This window comes from Rhinoraja longicauda, chromosome 22, assembly GCF_053455715.1.
Source record: "Rhinoraja longicauda isolate Sanriku21f chromosome 22, sRhiLon1.1, whole genome shotgun sequence".
Lineage (NCBI taxonomy): Eukaryota > Metazoa > Chordata > Chondrichthyes > Rajiformes > Arhynchobatidae > Rhinoraja > Rhinoraja longicauda.
Window position 1 is genome coordinate 21335495 of NC_135974.1, and position 25660 is coordinate 21361154.

At 41.0% G+C, this 25660-nt stretch overlaps 1 protein-coding gene across 2 annotated transcripts; it reads right to left on the reverse strand.

Moving 5' to 3' along the window:
• Window positions 1-302: 302 nt before the first annotated feature.
• cdk5rap1 (CDK5 regulatory subunit associated protein 1) lies at window positions 303-25161 on the reverse strand. 2 transcript variants are annotated; one of them, XM_078419323.1, is made up of 13 exons: window positions 24824-25161; window positions 20050-20153; window positions 18867-18901; window positions 18427-18527; window positions 17038-17248; window positions 15649-15769; window positions 15001-15231; window positions 13977-14074; window positions 11038-11093; window positions 9332-9462; window positions 6836-6985; window positions 4140-4280; window positions 303-1229 (listed from the first exon to the last, which is right to left on the reverse strand). In XM_078419323.1, exons 1-13 carry the CDS (start codon window positions 25098-25100, stop codon window positions 1122-1124), a joined length of 1764 nt encoding a protein of 587 aa, XP_078275449.1. In that variant the 5' UTR covers window positions 25101-25161; the 3' UTR covers window positions 303-1121. The 2 variants fall into 2 exon arrangements, with proteins under 2 accessions (XP_078275449.1, XP_078275450.1); XM_078419324.1 differs by lacking the exons at window positions 17038-17248; window positions 18427-18527.
• Window positions 25162-25660: the final 499 nt, after the last annotated feature.

Consider the following 25660-nt stretch of genomic DNA (forward strand, 5'->3'; position numbering starts at 1 on the left):
CGTGCACCGCCGCCCGTCCCGGCATGCCTCGCACCCGACATTCCTCAGATTGGGCAGTGCTGACCGCCGGGAGGTGTGGTCGCCTCTCCCGCTCCGAGAGGGGAGGGGGGGGGCGCGGGGGCGGCACCCGCCCGACTGACGGTAATGCTGTGCTCAGTGCCTTCCTCTCCCCTTTCCTCTCCCCCCGCGCATGGAGGAGCTTTAAGCGGCGTTGCCGGAGGAGGCCCGCAGGAGAGGGGTTCGATTGGGTGGAGGTAAGAGGGGAGTGGGGGGCAGGAGAGTGTGGGGGGGGGGGGGGGGGAAGAGAGAATGGGAGTGGGGGGGAAGGGGATCGGGAAGAGTGAGAGTGGGGGAAGGGAGATAGTGGGTGTGGGGGGTAGGGTAGGGGTGAGGGGTTTGGGTGTCAGGGTAAGAGAGACTTCATAAAATGAGTGGTCAGTGAATGTTTTGCCCTGCCATTAGTTCCATGCTAATTCACTCCTAGTATTGATGGTAACAGCCTCGTTCCAGAGAAACCTAATTTCCTCCTCAGCGCAGCCGCTGGTGGAGAAAACCCGTCACTCCGGATGTACACGAATGCTCCGCATCTTTCTACATTTCAAACAGTATGTTCAAGTTAATACCCATAAACACAGGTCATGTTTCCTGTCCCAAAGTCCACCCCATGCAGCTCATTTAAAATATTCATGTTGATCAACAGCAATGAGGAGCTTGAAAGTAAGCTGGGTGCCAAGAACACATTAGAATTTTTGCTTCATCATGAAGTATCTAATTGCAATAACTTTTAAAAAATAATTTATTTTTAATCTCCAGGATAAGTTATTACATTTACATTGTGGAAATGTTTTAGGTTGCAATGCCTACCAACCACATATTTGATTTTAAAAAATAACATCTTAAATGTGTGCAAGCAAACTCAGCATCAAGATTTGAACTTAAAAGGCACAAAAACACATTGGTGCTGTGAATTGCACGTGATATGTACTTCCTTTCGTTAAAAAAATGCATTAGGATCCCCCTTCCTATCCTCAGGAAAGTTTTGTGGTGAAGCCTAAACTTTATACTTTCTCCAGTCACGCTTCATAACATAAAACTTGGTTCAACTCCAGTCCTGATCAATACTATTGTCCATTACTGACACTCTTCAATTCTGCCATCTTTGTCGATTTGCTCAAGGTCGTAAGGCAAACAGGGATACCCTTTAAACTTTGTGAATTGGCTGATGTTATCTGAAAAAGAAAACATTTGAATCATATATTTGTCCATAAACATAAGTTGTATGTTATTTCCATTTTCGCAAGTTTCTTATCAGGTTTAAGGGGATGGTGAGTCATATAATTCACATTACCACAGTTATTCATAGTGAACAGCTTACTACCTAGTTTTGTTTCCTGCAAGACGAAACTATGTAACAGAAGTGGTAACAATTCATTATTTCTGGATGAGCTCAATGATTTTTATGCATGCTTTGAAAGAGAGAACAATAACATGTCTTTTTGAGCCCCAATAAAGCTCCTGACAACCCCGAGATCTTAGTATCAGAAGCCGATCTCAGTGCGTCCTTCAAGAGGGTGAATGCGCACAAAGCGTCCTGCCCAAACGGCATACAAATATCTTTGGGGGACAACCGGCAGATGCACTCAAGGACAGCTTCAAACTCTCACTTCTGCATTCTGAATTCCCATCTGCTTCAAAAGGACATCTATCATATCAGTGCCCAAGAAATGCATGGTAACTTGACCCCATTACCATTGTTGGTAGCACTCACAAATCCCACAAGGAAGTGCTTTGAGGGGTTGGTTGTGTAAATCAATTCCTGCCTCAGAAATAACTTGGATCCATTTCAATTTACCTATCACCACAACCAGTCGACAGCAGATGCCATCTCACTGGCTCTCCACTCTGCCTAGACCATTTGGATGACAGGAACACATACGTCAGGCTGCTGTTCATCGACCACTCAGCATACAACACAATCATTCCCCTCCAAACTCATCACCAAGCTCCAAAACCTGGGCCTCCACACCTCACTTTACAACTGGATCCTAGATTTTCTTATCAGCAAACCTCATTCAATACAGATCAATAACAACTCCTCCTCACTGATCATCGCAATACAGGTGCACTCCAAGGCTAGGTACTCGGCCTCCTGCTCTACTCTCTTTACACCCAGGATTGTGTGGCTAAGCACAGCTCCAGACACCACTACTGCTGGCCAAAGCATGGGTGGCAATGTGTCAGCATTCAGGAGATAGGACACCAGTTGTGTAGTGCCACAACAACAATGCTCAACATCAACAAGACCAAGGAACTAATCGTTGACTTCAGAAAGGGGAAGTCGGGAGACCACGTGCCATTTTTCCTTGAACGGCTTGAACGGTCAGCTGCGAAGAGAGTGAGCAGTTTCAGATTCCTGGGGGTTAACATCTTAGTTGACCTGGCCTGGACAAAGTATATATGAAGGTGTTCCAGCTCCTCTTCTTTCTGGGCATTAGAGATTGTTACGTCACCGAACACTCTAACAATCTTTTACAGATACATCGCAGAAAGTATCCTGACCAGTTGCATCATGGCCTACTACCGCAATTCCAATGTGCAGGAACGCAAGAGGCTGCAGAGAATGGTGGACACGGCCTGATCCTGGCCCCTTTTTGCCCTTTTGATTTCCTTTTTTAATTTACTCCTTAGTTCCCGATTGTTTCGGTGACATAACAATCTCTTTAATGCCCAGAAAGACCCTAATCTCTTTAATGCACAGCCAACCCCAGCATCAAAAGCATCTACTTGAAGGGGTACCTCAAAAATGCAGGATATCTTCAAGGTTCTCCACCATCCAGGTCAAGCTCTCTTACTGCTACCATCAGTTGGGAGTATAGAAGCCTGAAGTCCACACCACCAGTCAGGAACAGTTAAGTACCGACAACAAAGGTAGACACAAAATGCTGGAGTAACTCAGCGGGACAGGCAGCATCTCTGGAGAGAAGGAACGGGTGACATTTCGGGTTGAGACTCTTCTTCAGACTGAAGAAAGGTCTCGACCCGAAACATCACCCATTCTTTTTCTCCAAGGATGCTGCCTGTCCTGCTGAGTTACTCCAGCATTTTGTGTCTATCTTTGATTTAAACCAGCATCTGCAGTTCTTTCCCACACATTACCTACAACAATCAGGTTCTTGAACTGATCTACACAATCTTTATCTTTTCACTGCCCTGCAGAATTTGTGTAATATGTGTAGTTGATGTTTGCTTTTTTTGTTGTGTTGCCTAAATCTATGATGTTGCTGCAAGCAAATTTTCTATTGTACCTGAACATCGCTGTACTTGTGAATATGACAATAAACTCAGCTTGGCTTGTTCTTCAAATGGGCTAGTCAAGGGGGAAGTAGGTCAGCTTACAATTCCAAATGAGGATCACATCTAACTCCTCCTACATGTGCAATTAAATTGATCTCAGTCTCACTTGTTTAATGCCTGCATAAGCTAGCAAAAACTTCTACCCTCGCAGTCATCCCAAATGAAAAATACTCTTGCACTGGAAGCCTCAAACTCTCTCCAAAGTCGCAAAAGATACCCTTTGAGACAATGACCATGGAACTCTCTCTACTCGTACTTCTCATGCCTTGATGTAATTGACATCAAAAGCTTGCTCCAAAGCCACTCCCTTCTGATCTAGGTAGTTGGATCAGCCCCTCATCTGATACTGCTCTTTTCCATTCAATCAATCAATCAATCAATCAATACCAGAGCATTATGTGCAACAGTTTATTTTTGGGAGCTTTCACGGATAACTCTATTGCAACCAACCTTCTTGTTGTACTCCTCTCATTTCCTACTCACATACTGTTACAAAGACCTGATCTGAAAAAAACAACTTTACCGAGAGTACCCAGCAGCTCCACTTCAGCACTCTCATATTCCTTCGGTTCATATTCCATTTGCCCATCATCATCAGTTCCTCAATGAGAGAAATTTCCTACTACATTGTTGGCCTCAGTCACAAGCTGTATTATCTAGCTACTGAATTTGTTCTGCTGCCTGGTCCAGAATGTTTACATTCTTGGTGTACCATTCTACGTATATGAAAATTCCAATCATCCATCACTCCCAATGTTCTTGAATAATATCTATAATTCACTTACTTGGACCGATACGTAGTCCCCAGGTTGGATGGAAACAAGCATATCAGATGACCAATCACATGGTATAATCAAATTTGGAAATATTACTTTAATGTTCCCATCATTTCTTCCGCATAATTCTACCTTAGATCGTTTACTAGCCTGTGAACAAATCACATTTAGCAATTAGTAATGGGTATATTAATGGCAGAAAATCTATCTCTATTCAAGGACATTTACATGAATACATGAAGGTAAAGTTTCACAAAGTCATGATCATTCTTAACAAAAGGTGATAGTAAGAAAACATTCACATTCCTACCTGATGGAAGTCAAAAGAAAATTAGGATAATCATAGACAGACTAAATATTTGAACATATGAGAAGTTGTAGAATCAGACAATATCCTCTCAAAGTACTTTAGAACCTGCTTTTGTGAAGGTCCTTTACTAACATGAAGTTGTAGAATTACACAATATCCTCTCAAAGTACTTTATAACCTGCTTTTGTGAAGGTCCTTTACTAACACGGAAAATAATGTACAAAGGAAGTAACTGGTTCCTTCCTCCCTTTGCTGAGTGAACTATTGATTTACGGTTGTGGGAAAAAAATCAGCTGTCTCAACAAGTTAAGACACTTTCAAAAGGAAACTACTGTAATGTCTGTTAAAGGAAATGTATTGGAAATTCTGGTGCAGTAGTAACCTCAAATCGAGATGGAATCCATTGTGAAGTTTGTCAAAAAATTGTTGTGGAAAATTGTTGGGGAAAATTGTTGAAAACTAGGTTTCATGAGTCAAAAAATACTACTGGTTGAACTTCTGGAAACGAAAGTTCAAAAAACATTAACAGAATTTACCAATGAGAAAAAGCTTTCATACATTTTTTTTTTCATTTTCAGTTCCTTGTAAATTTATGATCTTAATAATGACTTCAGATATTTGTACTTACAAATCCCTTTTTTCCTGTATCCCAGTTAAATGATTATTTACAGCATAAGTGTAAGAAAATAACTGCAGATGCTGGTACAAATCGAAGGTATTTATTTCACAAAATGCTGAAGTAACTCAGCAGGTCAGGCAGCATCTCAGGAGAGAAGGAATGGATGACGTTTCGGGTCGAGACCCTTCTTCAGACTGATGACAGGTGGGCGGGACAAAGGAAGGATATAGGTGGAGATAGGAAGATAGAGGGAGAACTGGGAAGGGGGAGGGGAAGAGAGGGACAGAGGAACTATCTAAAGTTGGAGAAGTCAATGTTCATACCGCTGGGCTGCAAGCTGCCCAAGCGAAATACGAGGTACTGTTCCTCCATTATCATAGCATAATGTGATCTCGCAAATAACCACAATCTCAAACCAATCTGGAAGAATGGGAACAGTGTAGATGAGAAGAAAAAATGGTGGTCATGGATACGGTGGACGGCATTGCCCCTTTCTGTGCTGTACTACTCTGGCTACATAATAGATTTTCAGTTGCCATTTAAAAAGAAACAGCAAACTGTGCCGTGCATCAGAATTTGTAGGCCTTGGAGTTTAAATTTGGCTTTTTGAAAAGGAAATAGAATAATAGTTACAAGAGTTACCTACCTAACTCAATTTTGTATGTCATCAAATGTTAATAAAATGTATATTACAGGTGTTAATAAAATGTGTATTGCAGGCAATAATGGTCATAGATAGAAATGTTCAAATTCCCCAACAAAACACTAGATGGCACTGCGAGTAGAGCTGCTGCCTTGCAGCGCCAAAGAGTCCGGTTCCATCCTGACCCCCGGTGCTGTCTGTAGGTTTTCATGTTCTCCCTGTCACTACATTGGTTGCCTCTGGGTCCCCTGGTTTCCTCCAAATCCCAAAGATATGTAGGTTTGTAGATGAATTCTGTAAATTGCTCCAATTAGGGAGCGGATTAGAAAGTGGGATAACACAGAACTAGTGTGAACAGATGAACAATGGTATCTCTGTTCCTTTCTCCATTGTATATTTCTTTTTAAGTATGTGCTATTTAAAACAACTACTCCGAGGTAATAAATTCCACATTTTTATCCATTCTTCATATAAACGGTTTTCTTAATTTACTGGTTAGTTTATTGATGATTATAGTTTCTGATTTGTAAATACATCTTTGTTGCCTGCAAATCAAAACCTCAAATAATTTGAGAAACATCTATTAAGTTGCTCTTTAATCTTCTAATATCAGGCGGAGGACCAATTTGTTCATTTTGTTGATAGATGTATCTAAAATTTCTAGAACCATGCTCTAATCCTTTTTTTGAATCCGTACAATATTTTAGCCACAATACATCAGCCAGAACTGCATATAATACTCCAATGCCATTGAACAAATAACAGGTAATGATGAATCTGAGTACAGGAGAGAGATCGATAATGTGATTGAATGGTGCCAGAACAATAATTTTGCTCTCAAAGTTAGCACGGCCCAAAGGAGCAGATTGTTGATTTCTGGAAGGGAAAGCCACGGATCCATGAACACACTCGTTGACAGGAAGGCAGCTTCAAGTTCCTGGGTGTGCATATCTCTGAAGATCTGTCCTGGGCCCAGCACACTGATATAATCATAAAGAAAGCTCATCAACACCTCTACTTCCTCAGAATATTCTAGGAAACTTCCTCTGAAGTTTGAGGAGAAGTTTGTTTTTGCAGCTGTTTTTAATGGTGCATGGCTCACATCTCCAACTTCTATAATTTCCTCTACTTACCCCTTCTACTAACACAACTTGCTCAGTTCCAATAAATTCAGCGTTCAGTTTAGTTGCCTCCTCTCGGAACACAGCAATAAGTTCTTCCAATCGACGTTGTTTAACAACTGCAGGCACGCTGTCCTCCATTCTATGAGAGGCATGCGTCTTCTAGAAAAGAGTTACAACATGACCCCTTTTAAATTTACAATACAATTTATTGTCAGCTTCCATGGCGAGCACTGTCAACAGAAAGCCAGGGGGAAATTAAATGTGACGAACAATAGTAAATTTTCCCACCACTTTAGCAACTTTTCTCAAAATATTTTTTACTGAGAATTTCACTGGGACAATACAAAAGAATGGCAAATAATTTTTGTGGGCAACAAAATTAGATGCATTTGAAACGTGCCATTTGGTTTTGTGATGACGTTTCAACTCCTGTCAAAACTGTTATCACACACCTAATCTCAAACAATAATACCCTCAACTCCCCTGCCTTTGCAAATCGCATCTATATCTCTGCCTTTCTTTCCTCAAACTCTTGAGCAAGCTATTGTGTTTCAAATTTGTGTTATTTGCCCCAGGACTCGATGTTTAAATCCTTCTAGCCAAATTTCTATGCATTAATTAATTGAAACAGTGTGTACCAAACAAAAATCTCCGATGCACAGAGTCCTACACAATTGTGACAATGACAAACTCTCTCCTCGTTGTTTTGGGACTTGTGATGGCTGATCAAATTCTCCTCCGTTCAAACAGCAAAAATAAAAATGCAGATGCTGGAAATCTAAAATAAAAACAAAAAATGCTGAAGATATTCAGCAGGTCAGGCAACATATGCATAGAGAAGAATAGTGAACTGAAAATGCTGCCTGATCCAATGAATATCCCCATTCTTTTGATTTAATCCTTCTCCATTGGCTCTCCTCTGGTAATCAGTTGATATTACTGCTATCGCCCAATTGAACAGATGACTATCCATTTGCAGACAAAATAACCCACAATTACTTATTTCCCTGCTCCTGTCCCAAACCCCACGACGTATATATAATAATAATAAGCATTTATTTTATATAGCGCTTTACCAGGTGCTCAAAGCGCTTTACAAAAACAGTCATAACATAAAAACAAACAGACAAACTATCCTGACGGAGAAGCGGCGAACAAACAGCGCCAGCGTCCTCTCACGCCATGTATATGGCCCATCCATCTCAAAGGCATACTGCTTCCCCCTCATCTGGAAACAAAATATATCCTACATGTATGCCAATTTCATTCTTTACCAAACCACAATCCCTCTACACCCCTTCAGTGTTGGTAAATTGTCAACATCCAATACTGAATAAAATGGAAATCAACTGAACAATGGAAAAGCTGAAGTCATTGTTACTGAATCCTTTTACAATCTCTTCTCCAAAAACCCACCTCATCCCTTTTCTTGATGACTGTTTGAAATAAACCATTCATTACAATCCCATTCCATATTAGAAGCACACATCTATTCAATCAAAGCTGTCTGTAAACATAATATTGCTTGGGTTTGTAGCTGAATGTTTCCCCCTTTGTAATAACTAGACTTGACTCGGCTGATATTTTCCTCGTCAGCCTTTCACTGTCCAATACCCATAACTTGAGCTCCCTCACCTGAATCTCTGCTGCTTATCTCCTAATTTAAACACAATTCTATTTACCAATCAACTATGTTGACTTTCACACTGGTGCCATCTCAATTTTACAATTGAGACAGCCCTGCTTGCGACTGCAGATATCCAGACCAGACCATCCCACACATCGTGAATGACTGCTCACTGAGGATTTTCCCTGGTGGCATCAAGGCCATCCACCCAGCAACTGATGCTGCTCTGGCCTGGATGTTTACCCGTACCTACAACTTTAGGCTGTGCACACCATACGCAGGAAGAAGAATTTTATAATGTTTAATCATGTTTTCAAAAGAAATCTATTGCCTTATTACCCTACATCCATCCTCATCATTCATCAGAAACTCCTGCAAGATCTCTGTGCTTCTTTAAATCTGGTCCCTGATGCAGTCAGTTTTAATTCCACCATCACTGCCACATTTGCTATCAGCTATCCAAGTCCGAAACACAGGAATTCCCATCCTAAAATCCACTATTCTACCTCCTTTTCTCTCTTCCTACAATATTCTTTTGACCAGCCTCTTAATCATCTGCCCCCAAGATCATCATGTGTGGATGGTTGTCAAACCTTACTTGACAAGATGCTGGTAAATTCTGTGATGAGAAGGATATGATGCAAATACAAGTAACTGTTGTTAAAAGCTTTTTAAAATAACAAATAGGTAGTAAAGAATTCCAAATGTTTAATTTGTCCATCCAAAAGACACCTCAATTTGTTCACGAAAAAAATCAATTAAAAGAGGTGGATAAACTTACAAATGAGAAATATGGTAACAATCTTATTACAAAATACACAATACAAATACAAAACCCTAGAAACAAATGAAAAGGTCGAATAATTTGTGAAACTCACTTTTCGCATGCTGTAGGCAAAAAGATATCCCACATTATATCGGACCTGTCGAAGAAGAAATATAGTCTGCAAGTGATCGTCCTCTGTTTCTCCACAAAATCCAGCAATGAAATCGCTACTTAAGCTTACACCTGTAATTATAATAAACATTACAATAAGAAATGTATCTGACATGCAACTATCAAATGATCTATACTATTAAGGACCTTAATTACTGGTCCATCCTTGTATTTCATAATCTTAACACTCACAATCTGTAAAATGCTCTCCCACGAAACATGAAAATATCAAACTGCATTATAAAAAAGTGACTGGTCTCATATCGAACAGAACTGCATATGCAACTGTTACATTATACGAAAACCTAGCTGGGTCAAACCCAACAGTTGGTTTTGAATTTACCCAACTATAACTTGGTCAATATAAAGCTACAGCCCCATCATTAACATTAATTTCTTCCCCAATCTCCCATTAGCTGCAGCTGACCCTCATATCAGATTATTGTAGATGGGCAAAAAGTTTAACACTGGGGAGAGAGAATATCAAAGGCAAGTGGATAACCAAGGAAAGGGACCAAAGTGATAATTTGTCCATTGTGCTAGAGGATATGCAAGATCTTAAATTAATACTTTCCACCTGTATTCACAATGAAGAACATTGCACTTGAAGAATTTAGGCAGGGAGGGTGGAATTGCAGAATAAATTACCGTTGAAAAGGAGGTATTAGATTTCTTAGCAGGCTTAAAGACGGGTAAATCTCCAGACTGCTATGAGAAACGAGAGATTGCTGGAGCTTTAACTGATTTTTCCAGTTGGTCGTAAAATAAATGCTAGAGATTCATGCTATACTTTTATTCAAGAAGGGTAGCAGAAGGAAGCTAGGTAATGACAGGCCAGTGAGTTTAACACAAGTGTTATGGAAATTACTGGAAAACAATTCTGAGGGTTAGAATTCTTGGAGAACCTGGGATGAATCAAGGATAGTTAATCTGGCTTTTATGAACCATATAATAACCATATAACAACTACAGCACGGAAACAGGCCCGTTCGGCCCTACCAGTCCACGCCGACCACTCTCTCTGACCTAGTCTCATCTCATGAAGGAGAGACTTTGTCTGACTAATTTGATTGAACTTTGAGGTGTTATCCAAAGTATGTTCACGACAACAATGCAGATAATGTAGTTTAAATGGACTTCAATAAAATCTTTGTCAAAGTCCCATATGTGAGACTGGTCCAAAAGGTAAGTGAAAGTAGGATCCTGCATAGATTGGAAAATTAGATCTGGAAATGACTTGTTAAAACAAGGCAAAAAGGTGATGGCCTACAGTTCTGGTGATTGGAGGCTGTGATGCGCAGGGATTGGTGCTGGGACCCTTGCCGTTTCTGAGATACATTAACAATATGCAAGAGTTTGATTTGCAAATTTGAACATGACAAATTGATGATGTGGTTGATGGCAACGGTAGTATTTGGCCACATAACATTATCGATGGGAAACTAGACAGAGAAATGACAGAATTAAGCTCATGCTGAAAAACAGATTTTGGCATGATTGCTATGGCTAGAGTACACAATAAATGGTTGGACTTTAGGAGCCACTGAGGAGCAAATAGTTCTTGGCATGAACTTCGAAAAGTCCCTGAAGGCAACAGCACAGGTGGTTAAGGTGCTATAGAGGTGCAAGATACCTAGATGAAGTTACCTGGGATGATCTCGCGTATGCGTTCAACAAGTTCCAAATAAGTTTCTCTAGTATACCTGCGAAGAAAAGAAATTCAATTGTAAAATATAGCTCAGCAAAATCAACATTTATTTATCATCTTTAAATGGTGACAAGTTAAATGTATATAGATGATGGATAAGACAAAAAGAACAATACAAGAGATGTTTTTAATTGCTTATACAGACCTCTCAACATTTGATTTTACAAATTCATAATTTTGACATCCAAAATTCAGAATTTTACATCAAAATTCATAATATGGCGTGTAATGCAACTTTTCAGGAAAAAAAAGTATACATGCCAAATGCGCATACGCATTCCGCTATATTCATGTATGAAAAATGATTATTATCTCCAACGGTCTGTAGTTCTTGGACTACATGTATAATGTCAGGCCTATCCAAAGACGTACAGGTATGTAGGTTAATTGGCTGGGTAAATGTAAAAATTGTCCCGAGTGGGTGTAGGATAGTGTTAATGTGCGGGGATCGCTGGGCGGCACGGACTTGGAGGGCCGAAAAGGCCTGTTTCCGGCTGTATATATATGATATGATATGATATCATGAGTAATCTGCTATTTATAGAATGGTTATTGAACAGAGATAGTTTTTGCAATAATAATGGTTATTGAACAGAGATAGTTTTTTCTATTTTGCTTTTTCCTTGCACAATCCAATTCTCTTGGTATTGAATAAAAGAACAATGGTCATAAAATGTATGACTGTTATGAACAGATGATATACGCGACTCGACTAAGCATACGATAGAACCTGAAGTAAATTTGTACATTAATTGATAAACAGCCCAAAAGGTGGTAATTGGCTTTTCTGCAGTGTTTTATATTTTAACCCCATCTTAATTAGTTAATATAGTTATATAATCTTGTGCTTGAATTTAATATTTACTCATTACAGTTCCACCACTGATTTTCTGGCACTCTTGGTTCCAGAGCTTTGCTGGTTTATTCAGCTGGCCAAGGAAGTCGGCTATGGAGATAGATGTGCTGGCTCCAGCTGGGCTGGAGTTCCAGAGCCCCGGCCGCAGGTTGCAAATTCAACCCACCGATCGGCCATGGAAGTCCCGATGAGGTCGAGATTGGCTGCCTTGCCCAGCCTAGGTGCCACATTTTCGGGGAGACTTCCAGGGCGCGGGGGATTTCTCGCGGACCCCACAGCGACTCTAGCGGCCAAATTGACAAATTGCAATTACTGACTGTTTTGCGGAAAAATGTGAGGCAAAATCAGAATGGCGAAAATGAAATAAGAAAGCGGAAACTTTCCGCCAAATTCGGAAGGGTTGGGAGGGATGCTTATATTCAAATTTTGAAGGAATGGAAGAGGAGGCTTTCAAAGTTGGGAAGAAAGAATGCAAAAATAAAAGGATCAAAGAGAATACTCCAGGAAGTAGGAGATCTGCCACTGAAAATGAAGTGACGGTTACATTGGAGATCACAGACAGAAGGATGAGGGCATGCACTGTCAGGTACGGCTAATAAAGGTTGTGGAATCCAAGGAGAAATGGGAATGATACAAATTGTGTAGAATTTTCAATTTTGCACACTGAAAGCCATTCCAAGTCCACAAGCCACATTTGGAAAATGAGAAACAAAGTGTCAGCAAATAGTCATTAATTGTGAATTTTCACTGGATGTTCAACTCATTACATAACGGTAATTAATTTTCCAATAGCTTGCCTTTGATACAATAAAGTGCACGGAATGCCGAATCCAGAAAAAATTGCTACACAAAGAGATTGAGTGAAGCTTGAGACTATATGAAGCTCATATTCCAAGTTCAAATTAAATGAGACTAGAGTAGATCAGCACAAGTAGCAGGGATATGGTGCACTGAAGGGCTCATTTCTGTGTTGTGCTACTCCATGACACTATCTAGGTTACATTACTTATTGTGTTCAGGAGAGGATCTTTTTTTATACGGCGCTATTTACGAGTTGATGTTCTAGAGTTCGTTCATACTGAAACTTCAGCATTAATGTCAAATGTCTTCTATATTGTAATTGGTAATAATAAGCTACAACATTAGCTGACTACTTCCCAGAATTTAGTAATTAAACAGCTTCAAGAAAGTTTGATATAATAACTAACTGATTCAATGAGACTCAATTTTCCATGAGTTGAATCAAATGCTTAATAAGAGTTTCATCTTAATCCCAACATTTGCATTTGAACTGCTGGAATAAGAGCTCCAACAGCAAGAATGCATCTACAGAGCTTTCCATCAAATAACAAAAAGGGCATTGAAGTACGAGAATACGATGGAGAAATACTTTTTGCAAAAATTCACAATCTCAGCTACTCGCTCAGGTATAGGATATGCCTTAATTGTGACCATCTTCAAGAAAGGTCCATTGCAGTATTCAGAGGAGTGTCTTTCCTCTGCAGAAAAAAAAATCATTGTATGAACAGCATGACCAGCTGTCAATTTACAGTAAAAGACACAAAGTGCTGGAGTAACTCAGCAGGTCAGGCAGCACATTTGGAGAACATGGATAGGTGGCATTCCCCATCAAGACCCTTCTTCAAACTAATAGTAGGATGGTTTATGGGGGGAGGGGGAGAGGAGGGGCAAGACAAAGTGTGGCAGGTAATAGGTGAACACAGATGGGGGGGGGGGGTTGATAGGCAGATGGTTGGACAATAGACTGAAGAAAATACAGAAGGTGCGAGACAAAGGGACTGCTTACATAAAGAACTGCCTCACTGCAAATTGTACTGTAATTATACACAAAGAATATACTAATTTAAAATAATGCTACCAATCCTGTGGCAGAAATCCAGAGTAGTAGGACTGTTAGAATAAATAGCACAAAAATAGTCTATGAAGATCCATGCGGTTGTCTGGTCACTTACACAGGTATTGTTTAACAGAGGAATCAATAATAATTAACACATAGTATACCCTCGTCTCATAGCTTCAAGTATGGCAGTGCTTCCACTTTGTGCTGGCAAATGGATCTGTTTGCAAATGTTGCCTCTCTCCTGGATAAGTTGTAAAACCTGTTAAGTGTAATTAAAAACAGGGTGAAAAAATGTCACTCTATACAAAATCAATGATAGTATGCCCACAATATTGAAGCAAAAAAGTCAAATGTTCCTCAACTCGTTGCAACACATTCATGCAGATGTTTTTGAGACAAGGCAAAATTACATCTTTTGCAATTACTAAAGATTGGCTATCTTGACAATAGCAATATCTTGATGAAATTGTGTAATTGTAAGAGACATGAAATAACAAGTAAGATGCCACCTTACCCAAGATTCATGTTTTGTGGAAATTTAACATCATATACATAAATACATTTATTTCTCATAAATATATCTCTAAATAAATATATTTATTTCTCATAAATATATCTCTCAAAAATAAATATATAACTAAAATTCTCATCATGTTTGTTCCCCTCTTCCTGTACGTTTGTTCCGCGTATGTTTGTCCACCTGTATGTTTGTCCCATGTTTCTGTGTGCCGTATTCATCCAGAAAAAAACTGTACACGATAGCGCGCCAATGTTAGGCCCATTCTACTCACGATTCCCCCGCAATAAATCCGCTTTTGTTACTTTTTAAAAACAATTTACCTAATAAACCTTAATAAATGCGCCCCCCCCGGAAGACCAGTGCCCATCCCGGCGTGCCCCGCGCCTGACCTACCTCCCGTGGTGCAGCGCGGAGGCAGGGGGTCCAACAGGATGGCCGCTGCCGCCGTTCCCTGGACGCATGGAGCCCAGGTCAGTGGCTTTTCCCTGTCCTCCCTCGCCCGTCCACGACCCCGGGGGACATTCCCCGCCCGAAACGGGTCCACGGGTTGCCGAGCCCGCAGGATCGTCACTTGCAGGAGGGTTGCCCGGCCCGCAGGAGAGATTTGAACCCAACGGGTCCTCGTTATTCCTACCTAAAAAGAGCAAATATAACCGTGACTCTACCTCATCTGGGAAATCCTTAGGGTGAGGTGATGTGAAACGGATTCTCATCTCAGGATCAATCTGTGAAACCTGATCCAATAAGCAAGCAAAACGCAAGCCTCCATGTTTGTTCCTGTATATGGTATTAAACCCTCGGCTCAGATGTGTCGGTTCCCTTGTATGAAACTGAATCTCTGAAGTATCACTGTAACTGTTGACATTCTGTCCCAGTAGCGTCACCTCCTTCACTCCCTGCAAACAAGGGGCATAATTATATTTCATCAGACTCAGTATACTGTCAGCAGATTCTTTGTTAGTTTAGTTTAGAGATGCAGCACGGAAACTGACCCTTCGGCCCACCGAGACCGCACCGACCAGCAATCCCCGTACACTAGCATTATCCTGCACACTAGGGACAATTTACAATTTTACCAATCCAAAGTTGGTAATGAGCTAAACCAAGACAGCCCAGCACATTGTTCACAGCCAGTTTGTGAAGTTACATACAATACAAACCAGCTATTTCAGAGTAATTTTAGGAAAGAAAATTTGACAAATTACTTAAAAGCAACGGGAAAAAATTATTTACTGTATGTTTTTTTAATGTATTTTTAAAAGCTGCTTATACTTTCTGTCCATTTAAAGATAATTTTTCAAAATAGTGGTTACCTGGTCTGAAAGGATTCTAACTTCTTGCAAAATGGAAGAAATTGGTCTGCTTCTCTCTCGCCCACGTGTGAAAGGAACAATGCAATAGCTACACATATTATTACATCCCCGCATGATGGAGCTAGAACAAGGAAAATACTTTGTTTCAGCTAGAAACTGTCCATTTTGACAGTACTATGATAGTGTCATTGTGCAATTATCATGGAACAAATAATAACCAGCCAGCTAAATAACTGGGCATTGCTCTATAGAATCAATGTTACATTAAAACGATAGATAAGAAAGCACAAGCTTTGAAGTTACTCCAACTTTGATGCAATTCATTAAGATACTGGAAATACCAGCTAAATTAATAAGGTGGATGTTAAGATCCCAGTCACTGTGTGCACAGTGGGGCCCACTGCTATTGTGAATGCAGAGGTGATAGCTTTGTTCTGATAAAAGTGGAATTCATAGATCAAATGCATCAGTAAGATTGCATGGTTTGAAAAGAAACAAACATTTTGGTAGTGTTCCACTGGACCACTTTTATGGCTTCCCTTGCCATAAACAATAGGGACTGTAGATTTGGAAAATGCTGGTGAAAACCTTTCAGTGGAATTTTATTGGCATGTGTACCTAGGTACAGCAAAATTCCTTTTTTTGCATACAGTTCTGTAAAAATCTTATTATATATACAAGTACAATCATACTTGTACAAGAGTATAAGAATAGTAGATTACACCGTGGCAGTACACAGAACTCTGCACTTTTCTAGCTTCATCTTGCACCCTGCCATTCAAAGTTGTTAAAAAGTCTTAACATGGACTTCACAAGTTTCTGCAGTGTATCTGGTTAATGCCACTTTGGTATGGCATTGCAGTCAAGCTACCTGCTGTTCCTTGGAGTTTAAGTACAAACTATACTTAAACTCTGTAGTTTAAGTACGCATGGAGCTGCACTCACTCAGTATTTTATAAATCTGTGACTTTCACCGCATAGTAAATACAAAGGCTTTGGGAAGTCAAGAGATGAGTCACTCACTGCAAAGTATCTAGCCATCGAACTAATTGTTATTTTACAATTGAGAATGGCTAGTCCAGTTATGTTAATAATCAATGGTAATCTCCCAAGATAATCATAGTGAGAGATTTAGTTGGGAAATTGTGAATGAATTTGAACACTAAGCAATATCAGGCACCATTTCACTTCTAATGATAAAGTGAAGGTCACCAATTGAACAACTGTAGATGGCTGTGCATCGGACACACCTCTGCAGAATTCCTGCAGATGTCTAGAAACTCAGATAATTAGCAACAATTGCAGCTATTTTTCTTTATCAGTTCCAGACAGTGGAGAGTTGTTTTCTATTCATTATGCAGAAATTGATAAACTGGGAATCACACTTACATGAATGCAGTTTTTGTCTTGGAATTTACGTGAACGGGCATGACATCTGCATAGGTCTCATCCAGTGACAATAAAACATTCACAGCCTTTTGGCCTGTTTCAGCGACTGTCAGAAGTCTGGGAAGATCACGGTAGGAATCAGGCCCAGCAAGAACGTCAACAAGCTTTTCTTTTTCAAGGATTTCCTCTTTCAGTCTCTCAGCCATGCAACCTATCATAAATTAGTAACAATATTATTTGATTTGATTTCTACCTTGGAAGAACTTGGTAATCTGTTTTTTTCCTAAATTACTCCATAACATGAATGTTTAAAATTTAAACAAACAGGGCAAGGATTTAATAAAAGTGCATTATTGGATTAAAAAATAAACTACTGGAAGAACTCTGAAGGTCGTCCACTACTGGATATGGCAGTATGTATCGGCATGTTTTGATTCAACTTCAAGTCAAAACTAAAGAATATACTCTTTCCATATTTCCAGTCCAATTTATTCATGCATTAAAAAAAAGAAAAACGGATTCTTATATTCTTGTACAAGACACTTGTGTCAAATGTAACCACTACATTTTATGAAAATGATGCTCGAAGGGCCGAATGGCCTCCTCCTGCACCTATTGTCTATTGATGCAGAGTTCAGTAACTTTATCTGGTACTTGTGGTTATGTTGTTAAGGAGCTCAATGGTGCTGATTGATATGCTGGTCTAAATGGTTAACCACCTTGATCTCACATGCACATTGAATAAAATGTGCAAGCCTAAGATGGCACCTCATCCCCCACTGCACTCATTGTTGAATTGAGTAAATCTTATTTTATTTTTAAAAACTTTAAATCATTTAAACTCATTGGAACGTTTGTTCTTTTAAAAAGACTCCAATATAAATCATTAAAAAGCTAAAAACCTTTGGGCAGTGAACTGTCAAAAGTCGTCTGGGGATTTTGGGATGGGGCCTCAGAATAGGTTATTACTTGCCACTTTAGAGTTTTCTCCAATTCGAGGAAGGCCTTAGTGGGTACAGGAACCGCTCGTCCAGAAATATTAATCCAGCTAGGTGGCAGGCACAGATTCAGAAACAGAACATAGAACCGCCCTAGGCTTTAAAAACATTCACTCTTTTCTTAAACCTGTTTTATACAATCACTTCAATCTGTGCCAGATGGTCTGTTCTGCCTTCTTTTCATATTGTATTTCCACATTATTTTTACACGTCACTAAAGTTCGCAGTTGTCTTAAAATTGTTTTCCTCCTTTGTCCCATAAACAAAAAGTGTCAATATGTAGCTGCCGTAGTGATTGCATTGGCCATCTTGACAATAGCAATATCTTGCTTAAATTGTGTAATTATTAAGGAGACATGAAATAACAAGTACGTTACAGATACCATCTCACCTAAGATCCCTATTTTAAGTGGAACTTGTGATTTTGCTCGGTTGGATTTTAGTGCAGCAAGCTGCTTCAGCCTTTTCCAGATTGTTTGTTCTGCCTTCTCTCTGCAAAAGCAAAAGTCTTATGATGCATTTCCAAATTATCTTTCTCATGGACTAAAATTGCAAGTTGGCTTCAAGTTATTTTGCACCATTCCCTTGCATGTAGGTAGCAACTATTCAAAGTATTACTGATCTTTGTTCAGTTAAATTAAGCATTGTACACTTATTGTAAAACTGCTTTCATATAAAAGCCATTGGTTCTAGCCTCAGTTGAGATTTTGCAATGGCTGCCCGAAAGGCACCACCACCTATAGAATTTGCCCTAAAATTAATTTGAATAAGCATAGATGACAATTAGTATTCCCGGTTAAAAATGATAATGGGATAAAACAAAAATTATACCTGATTGAACATGTTACAAGTAAAATCACATCAGCCTGCAACAAAAGAAATATGTCAGATTATTTTTCAAAGATTTATTAGATTAACATGATTGAAAATATTTTGTGAACATGTAGCATAGGTACTTTATTTCAAGGCTAGACAAGATTCACACCTAAGCAAGTTTCTGTGTAAAACATTAGCTTTATATTTTTGTTTACGTCTTTTATTGTCTTGTTATTGACGTGCCAAGGCAGACTTCTGCAACTGAAAATTCATTCAAACTTAAGTCACATTGCAAAACATAATAATAATTTGGAAAACTTCCTACAAAACCAAACACAATCTGAACCAGTTATATACTGGAGTTCTGTAATACACTCGGCATGACTGATTCATTTATTTGTTAAAGTCATTTATTAAACAAAAATGTTCATTTAATCTGAATAGCAAGCTATTCTACTACTTTAGTTTTACACAAACAACAACAAAGACTTGCATACCTGGTCATCATTATTAAGCAGCAAGTAAAAATGGTAAGAAACTCGGGAAAAGATGCACATTGTGTGATGAGAGAAACAGATTTTAGATATGTGCATTAAGTAGAAAAGTATTGTAACATGACTTGGCAAAGCTAAGGAGAATCAATGTTCTCGTGCACAGGAAGTTAACAGAGCCACTGGGGACAGGGACAATGGGAATGGGATGCTTTGTGCAGCTGGGAATGTAAGAGATGCTTTGTTGGACAAATTTTTATTATAATCAGCTTGGAAACAGGTGAACTGGCTGACAGATTATTGTAAAATCCTTGGTACAGGTCAATGAATGTGGAAATCTGACAAAACCATGAAGCAATGCAATGTTCCTATTGAAGATGGTGAAACTATATTGTTATCACAGTTCATTTTGAATACTTCAACTTCCTTGTCCATTCAATAAATGAATTCCCAGCATGCTCTAAGAATCTAACAAGTTTATTGATATCTAATATCACTACGAGTTAAAAAGTGATAAGAGGCAAACTAAATCTTATTGTTAACAGTTAACTTCGGCCATTAATCTTATTTAGCTCACATCAACCTTGGACAACTTAATTTAACAATGATTAACGTTAAAGCCTTCAATTTTAAAAACATAAATCTATACAACAATGCTAATCTGCAAACAATAAAGATAAAAAGTTGTTTATAATAATATAGATTACCTCAGTGCAGCTGGTAGCTTTCTTATAACCATTTTTCTGGAGGATGGACCAAGCAATTTCTGTGTCATTAACATTCATTTGACATCCATAGGTTTCGAAATACACTGAAAATAATAAAATAATTCAAATTCTAGAAATAAGTATTAAAACCAGGAGCAAGCATCATCACCTGTGATAGATACGATAGCGCAAAAAATTTAGGCCCACCTTACTATACTGTGTACAGTATAGAGTTTCATTACATTTTAAAAGTAATTAACTTTATAAACTTTAATAAATGCGTCCACCCGTGCCCGACCTTCCTCCCGTGGTGCAGCGCGGCGGCAGAGGGTCACTGGCAGGACAAACATGCGGCAGCGCCTTGCGGCTGCTCTCCTGTTGCTGGCCGCCGGGATGGCCGCCTGGGGCCAGAGTGAGTGGCTCCCTCTCCCCTCTCACCCGGCCCTGGGGGAAGACTCCCCGGCCGGCAATGGGTCCACGGGTTGTCAGTTGGGGGAGGGTTGCCGGGCCCACAGGAGAGGTTTGGACCCAATTGGTCCACGGGTCGTCTAACACTCTCGTGGTGCTGGCCACCACCATGGCAGCCTGGGACCGGGGTGAGTGGCTCCCTCTCCTCTTTCCTCTCCCCCATCACCCGCCGCTGGCCCCGGGAAGACTCCCCGGCCGGCAACAGGTCTACGGGTCGTCATTTGGGGGAGGGTTGCAGAGCCTGCAGGAGAGGTTTGGACCCAATTGGTCAGGTTAGTTTATAAAAATAAACATTCTTCCAACCTCTACGAAGGGTAGAATTGCAGTTTTGCAAATATGTTTCATTTTATATCGATGCATAAGTATTGCAAGGTGACTAGCAGACATTGGTCTCCATTCACAATTAATTTTGATGTTAGGAAAGAACTGCAGATGCTGGTTTAAATCGAAGGTCGACACAAAATGCTGGGGTAACTCAGCGGGACAGGCAGCATCTCTGGAGAGAAGGAATGGGTGACGTTTGGGACCTTGGGGGGGGGGGGGTGGTGGGTGGTATTAAGATATACAAGGAAAGAGTAGGATAATGGTACCGAACAGACGATTAACTATAAAAGACAAAGTGTAGGAGTAATTCAAGAGTCTGAAGAAAGGTCCTTGCATGAAACGCCACCTATCCATGTTCCCCAGTAATGCTGCCTGACCTGCTGACTTACACCACACACACTTTATGTACTTATCTTGTAAATCAGCATCTGCAGTTCCTTGCATGACAGAGGGATCAAAGGACAAACTAACCTCCACTACTTTCTGTAATGGCAGAGCAACTGCACATTAAAGGGCTTTAAAGACAAGTTTAGTTTAGATTAGATAGACACAAAAAGCTGGAGTAACTCACAGGACAGGCAGCATCTCTGGGTAGAAGGACAGGGTGGCGTTTAGGGCCGAGACACTTCTTCAGATTAGTTTAGTTTATAGTTCAGTTTAGAGATAGAGCGCGGAAACAGGCCCTTCGGTGTACTGAGTCCGCACTGAACAGAGATCCCTGTACACTAATACTATCCTACATACTATGGACAATTTACAATTCTTACCAAAGCCAATTAACCTACAACCCGGTATGACTTTGGAGTGTGGAAGGAACCCGGAGCACCCAGAGAAAACCCACACGCTCACAGGAAGAACGTACAAACTCTGTACAGACAGTACACATAGTCAGGATTGAACCTGGGTCTCTGGCGCTGAAAGGCAGCAACACTTTCGCTGCGCCACCTTGTCACCCTGGTACAGAGGATGGAGGTTACTCAGATCTGTCCGAATTGCTATTTAATCACTGGAGTGTGCAATAATGAGCCTGGCAGTGTACTGTAAAACTGATAATCCAGCAACCTCAGGACTTTGCTGGTGCCAGACTGTAATACTTTAGAGACCTCTCAAATTAATAATATGACACACTTTAATTTAATTTATTTTATCAGATATTACACAGCATTATAAAAACCTTCCAATAATATGCTAATTTAGGTTAAAAATGAGCATGGGAAGCAGCATCAGGCGAGTTAAAAGTGGAGCATAGCAAACATCACGGGATGAGCAAGATGTCAAACTATTGGGTTTCCGACCCGATATTACTGTACAGGTAGTTCTGGTATAAGGGGATAGATGTGCTCTGAAGGAAACTTGTATTTTAGAAAACCGCACTACCAAAACTCCAAAGGGTTTAGGGGCCAGAGTTTAAATTCACAACATTGTTATATCTCCCACATGATTTTTAAGATCTACAAGTTTATTTTTGTTACTGCCAGCTAAAATACTGAAGGCTGTCTATTATATTGTTCAGAGTACGGTGGCTCAATTATCAAAAGATGCAATCATTTGAATATTCTGTGTTGAAACTGAACTGGCAGACTATGCTACGAAGTAACAATGATATCTGATTATGGAAGGGGGGGGGGGGGGGGGCAGTCGAGAAAGGAGCTGGGACGATGGAAACACTTTTTTCTCTCAGACGCCACCTCATACCTACCCCTTGACCATGTGCCCGGAGAAAAACAATAGACCATGATCTTCCAATGTCATTGTTTCTGACCATCTCCCACAACCACCAACTGGAGGGAAAGTAATTCATACTCCACTTGGGAAGATTACAACCCAGTATGAACATTGAATTCTCCAATTTTAATAACACCTCCCCAACCATTCCTTACCTCGCACGGATGTGCACCCATTTCTCCCACTATCCAGCCCCTCTTTTCACTCCCCTGCCTCTTTTCTCCCTCGATCCCCTTCCTTCTCCATCTCTCACTCTTTACGTTTCACTCCTCTCTCCTCTAATAACACCCAAGGCTTTTCATCTCTAGTTCTTTGTCCACCCTCCTAGCCAATCAAACCCGCCTCACCTCCAAACACGTTCATTTGCCAGGCTTTGTCAAACTCCCACCTCAAGCATCAACTATACATTCTCAGCACAGATGCTGCCCGGAATATGCTACGTATTCCAGCACTTCGCCTTTTGCTCAAGAATCGAAGAGTTCCTTTTGCTCTTGGACGGCTTATTTTCCAAGGAAGCTTTCTTTCCTGCTTGTTAATTTCCAAAGTAACCTTAAGTGGTTTCTGTATTTCCCAAACAAAATCGCTCAATAACTAATTTAACCCATGTAATACACAAAGTGTTCTCCACTTTTTGCCTTATATCAGATTCACGTTATGAAAGTTCACATTGTAGAAGAGCTACCTATTTTTTGCAGCAACGGTTTACATTGTGGGAATCAGGCGATTATTTAGTTCAGATATACAGCATGGAAACAAGCCCTTCAGCCCACTGAGTCCACGTTGATTATCGATCATCCGTTCGCACTAAGTCTATGTAATCCCACTTTCACATCCCTGCAATTTAGAGCCAATTAATTGTGGTACAAACCCACATGTCTTTGGGATGTGGGAGGAAACGAGACCACCTGGAGGAAACCCACGCAGTCACAGCGAGAAGGTACAAACTACACAGACAGCACCCATGGTCAAGATCAAATCCGGGTCTCTGACGCTGCAACACCATGGTTCTACAAGACATGCCACTGTGCTGGCCTCTGAAATGATCGGCAGTGGCACAGCAGTAGAGCTGCTGCCTTGCAGTGCCAGAGACCCAATTCGATCCTGAATATGTGTGTTGTCTGTACAGTTTGTACATTCTCTCTGTGACCGCATAGGTTTATTCCAAGTACTCCAGTTTCATCCCACACTCCAAAGATATACACGTTTGTAGGTTAGCCAAACACTTTAACTCGGGCGGCACGGTAGCGCAGCGGTAGAGTTGCTGCTTTACAGCGAATGCAGCGCCAGAGACTCAGGTTCGATCCTGACTACGGGTGCTGCACTGTAAGGAGTTTGTACGTTCTCCCCGTGACCTGCGTGGGTTTTCTCCGAGATCTTCGGTTTCCTTCCACACTCCAAAGACGTACAGGTATGTAGGTTAATTGGCTGGGTAAATGTAAAAATTGTCCCTAGTGGGTGTAGGATAGTGTTAATGTACGGGGATCGCTGGGCGGCACAGACTTGGACGGCCGAAAAGGCCAGTTTCCGGCTGTATATATATGATATGATATATGATATGATATGATAACTCCCTTTCCCATTACCAATACTGACCCTTCTGTCCTGGGCCTCGACCATTGTCAGAATGAGGCCAAATGCAAATTGGAGGAACACTTCATATTTTGCTTGGGCAGCTTACAATAAATATTGATTTATCTAACTTCAAGTAATACTTGAAGTTACCCCCTCGCTCTGCCCCCCCCCTCCATTTCACTGTAGTCCTGTTGAGTTTCATTCTCTGTATGACTCGTTATCACCCAGTCCAGTCAACAATGGATCATTGTGGGCTCCATCTTTTTTTTCGTTCATTTGTTCTATATCTCTCCATATCACCGATTATATATCTCGTTTGCCTTTCCCCTGATTCTCAGTCTGAAGGGTCTCAACCCGAAGAACATCACCTATTCCTTTTCTCCAGAGATGTTGTCTGACCCGCGGAATTACTCCAGCTTTTTGTGTTTAAATCAGCATTTGCAACTCCTTCCTTGTAGGTTAAATGGCTTTGGAAAATTTGTAAATGGTCCCTAGTGTGTAGGATGGTGTTAGTGTGCTGGGTGATCGCTGGTCGGCACGGACTCGGTGGGCCGAAGGACCTGTTTCCGCGCTGTATCAAAGTCTAAAGTGAAGTCGAAATGATGTTGAGGAATTACCCTCGAACTAGCCACGCTGCTCCAGGCAACGAGATACTGGCTGCCGGCTAACCGAGGCCGCCACTCACCGCTCCTATTTCCGCCGGGCTCCGGCTCCCCGATCAGGTAGGGCGGCGGGTCCTCCGCCGGATCCTCCCTCACCTCCACCTCGCCTCTGGACGGTGGTCGAAGAAACGCCCGAAGGCCGGGTCCATCCGACAGCCTGGCGCATGGCTCGGCGCCGAGAGACGGACAGGATCTAATCACCGTCCCCGCTGTGAATGCTTGGGGTACACATTTAATCCCTGCATTGAGCCTTGGCGACCAAAAATTCAGCAGCGTCCTCACTGCCCGCACAGGCCCCATGATCGCCGCTGCGCATCACCAAGCAGCCGCGCTGTTTCACCGCGAGATATGGCTGCGGGAGCGGTTGGCGGATCGCCGGTCTCTCTCGCTCTCTCCCCCTCTCCCCGAGAGTTTAGCCGGCCGCCATCTTGGTAAAGGAGCGCTAGTCGCTCGAGCGGCGCCATATTTGTAAAGGAGTGCGGGCCGTTAAAACGCCGGTTCGACATCGTGAGAGACCTCTCTGGATAATAGAGCAGAGCAAGATAGACCACTCGACTCCAAAAACCGTAATACGTCATGGCGCCATTTTAGTAGGCAGAAACATTTTAAAAGAAAAAAACAAAAATCTGTGAATTGATAGATGAGATATATTCTGCATTTTTATGGTATCATCACGCATACTGTTCCCCCAAAACACTGATTACACTACGAGAGGCATAGCGAACTTCGGATTTTGCTTACTAAAATGGCTCGTTTGCGTACTTCAGTATACGCGATTTCGACGGAGTGGTTCATCTTGCTCCTCCAGTATCTTTGCTGGATACCAAGCGCACAAACAAGATGCATCCTAAAGCTTGCTA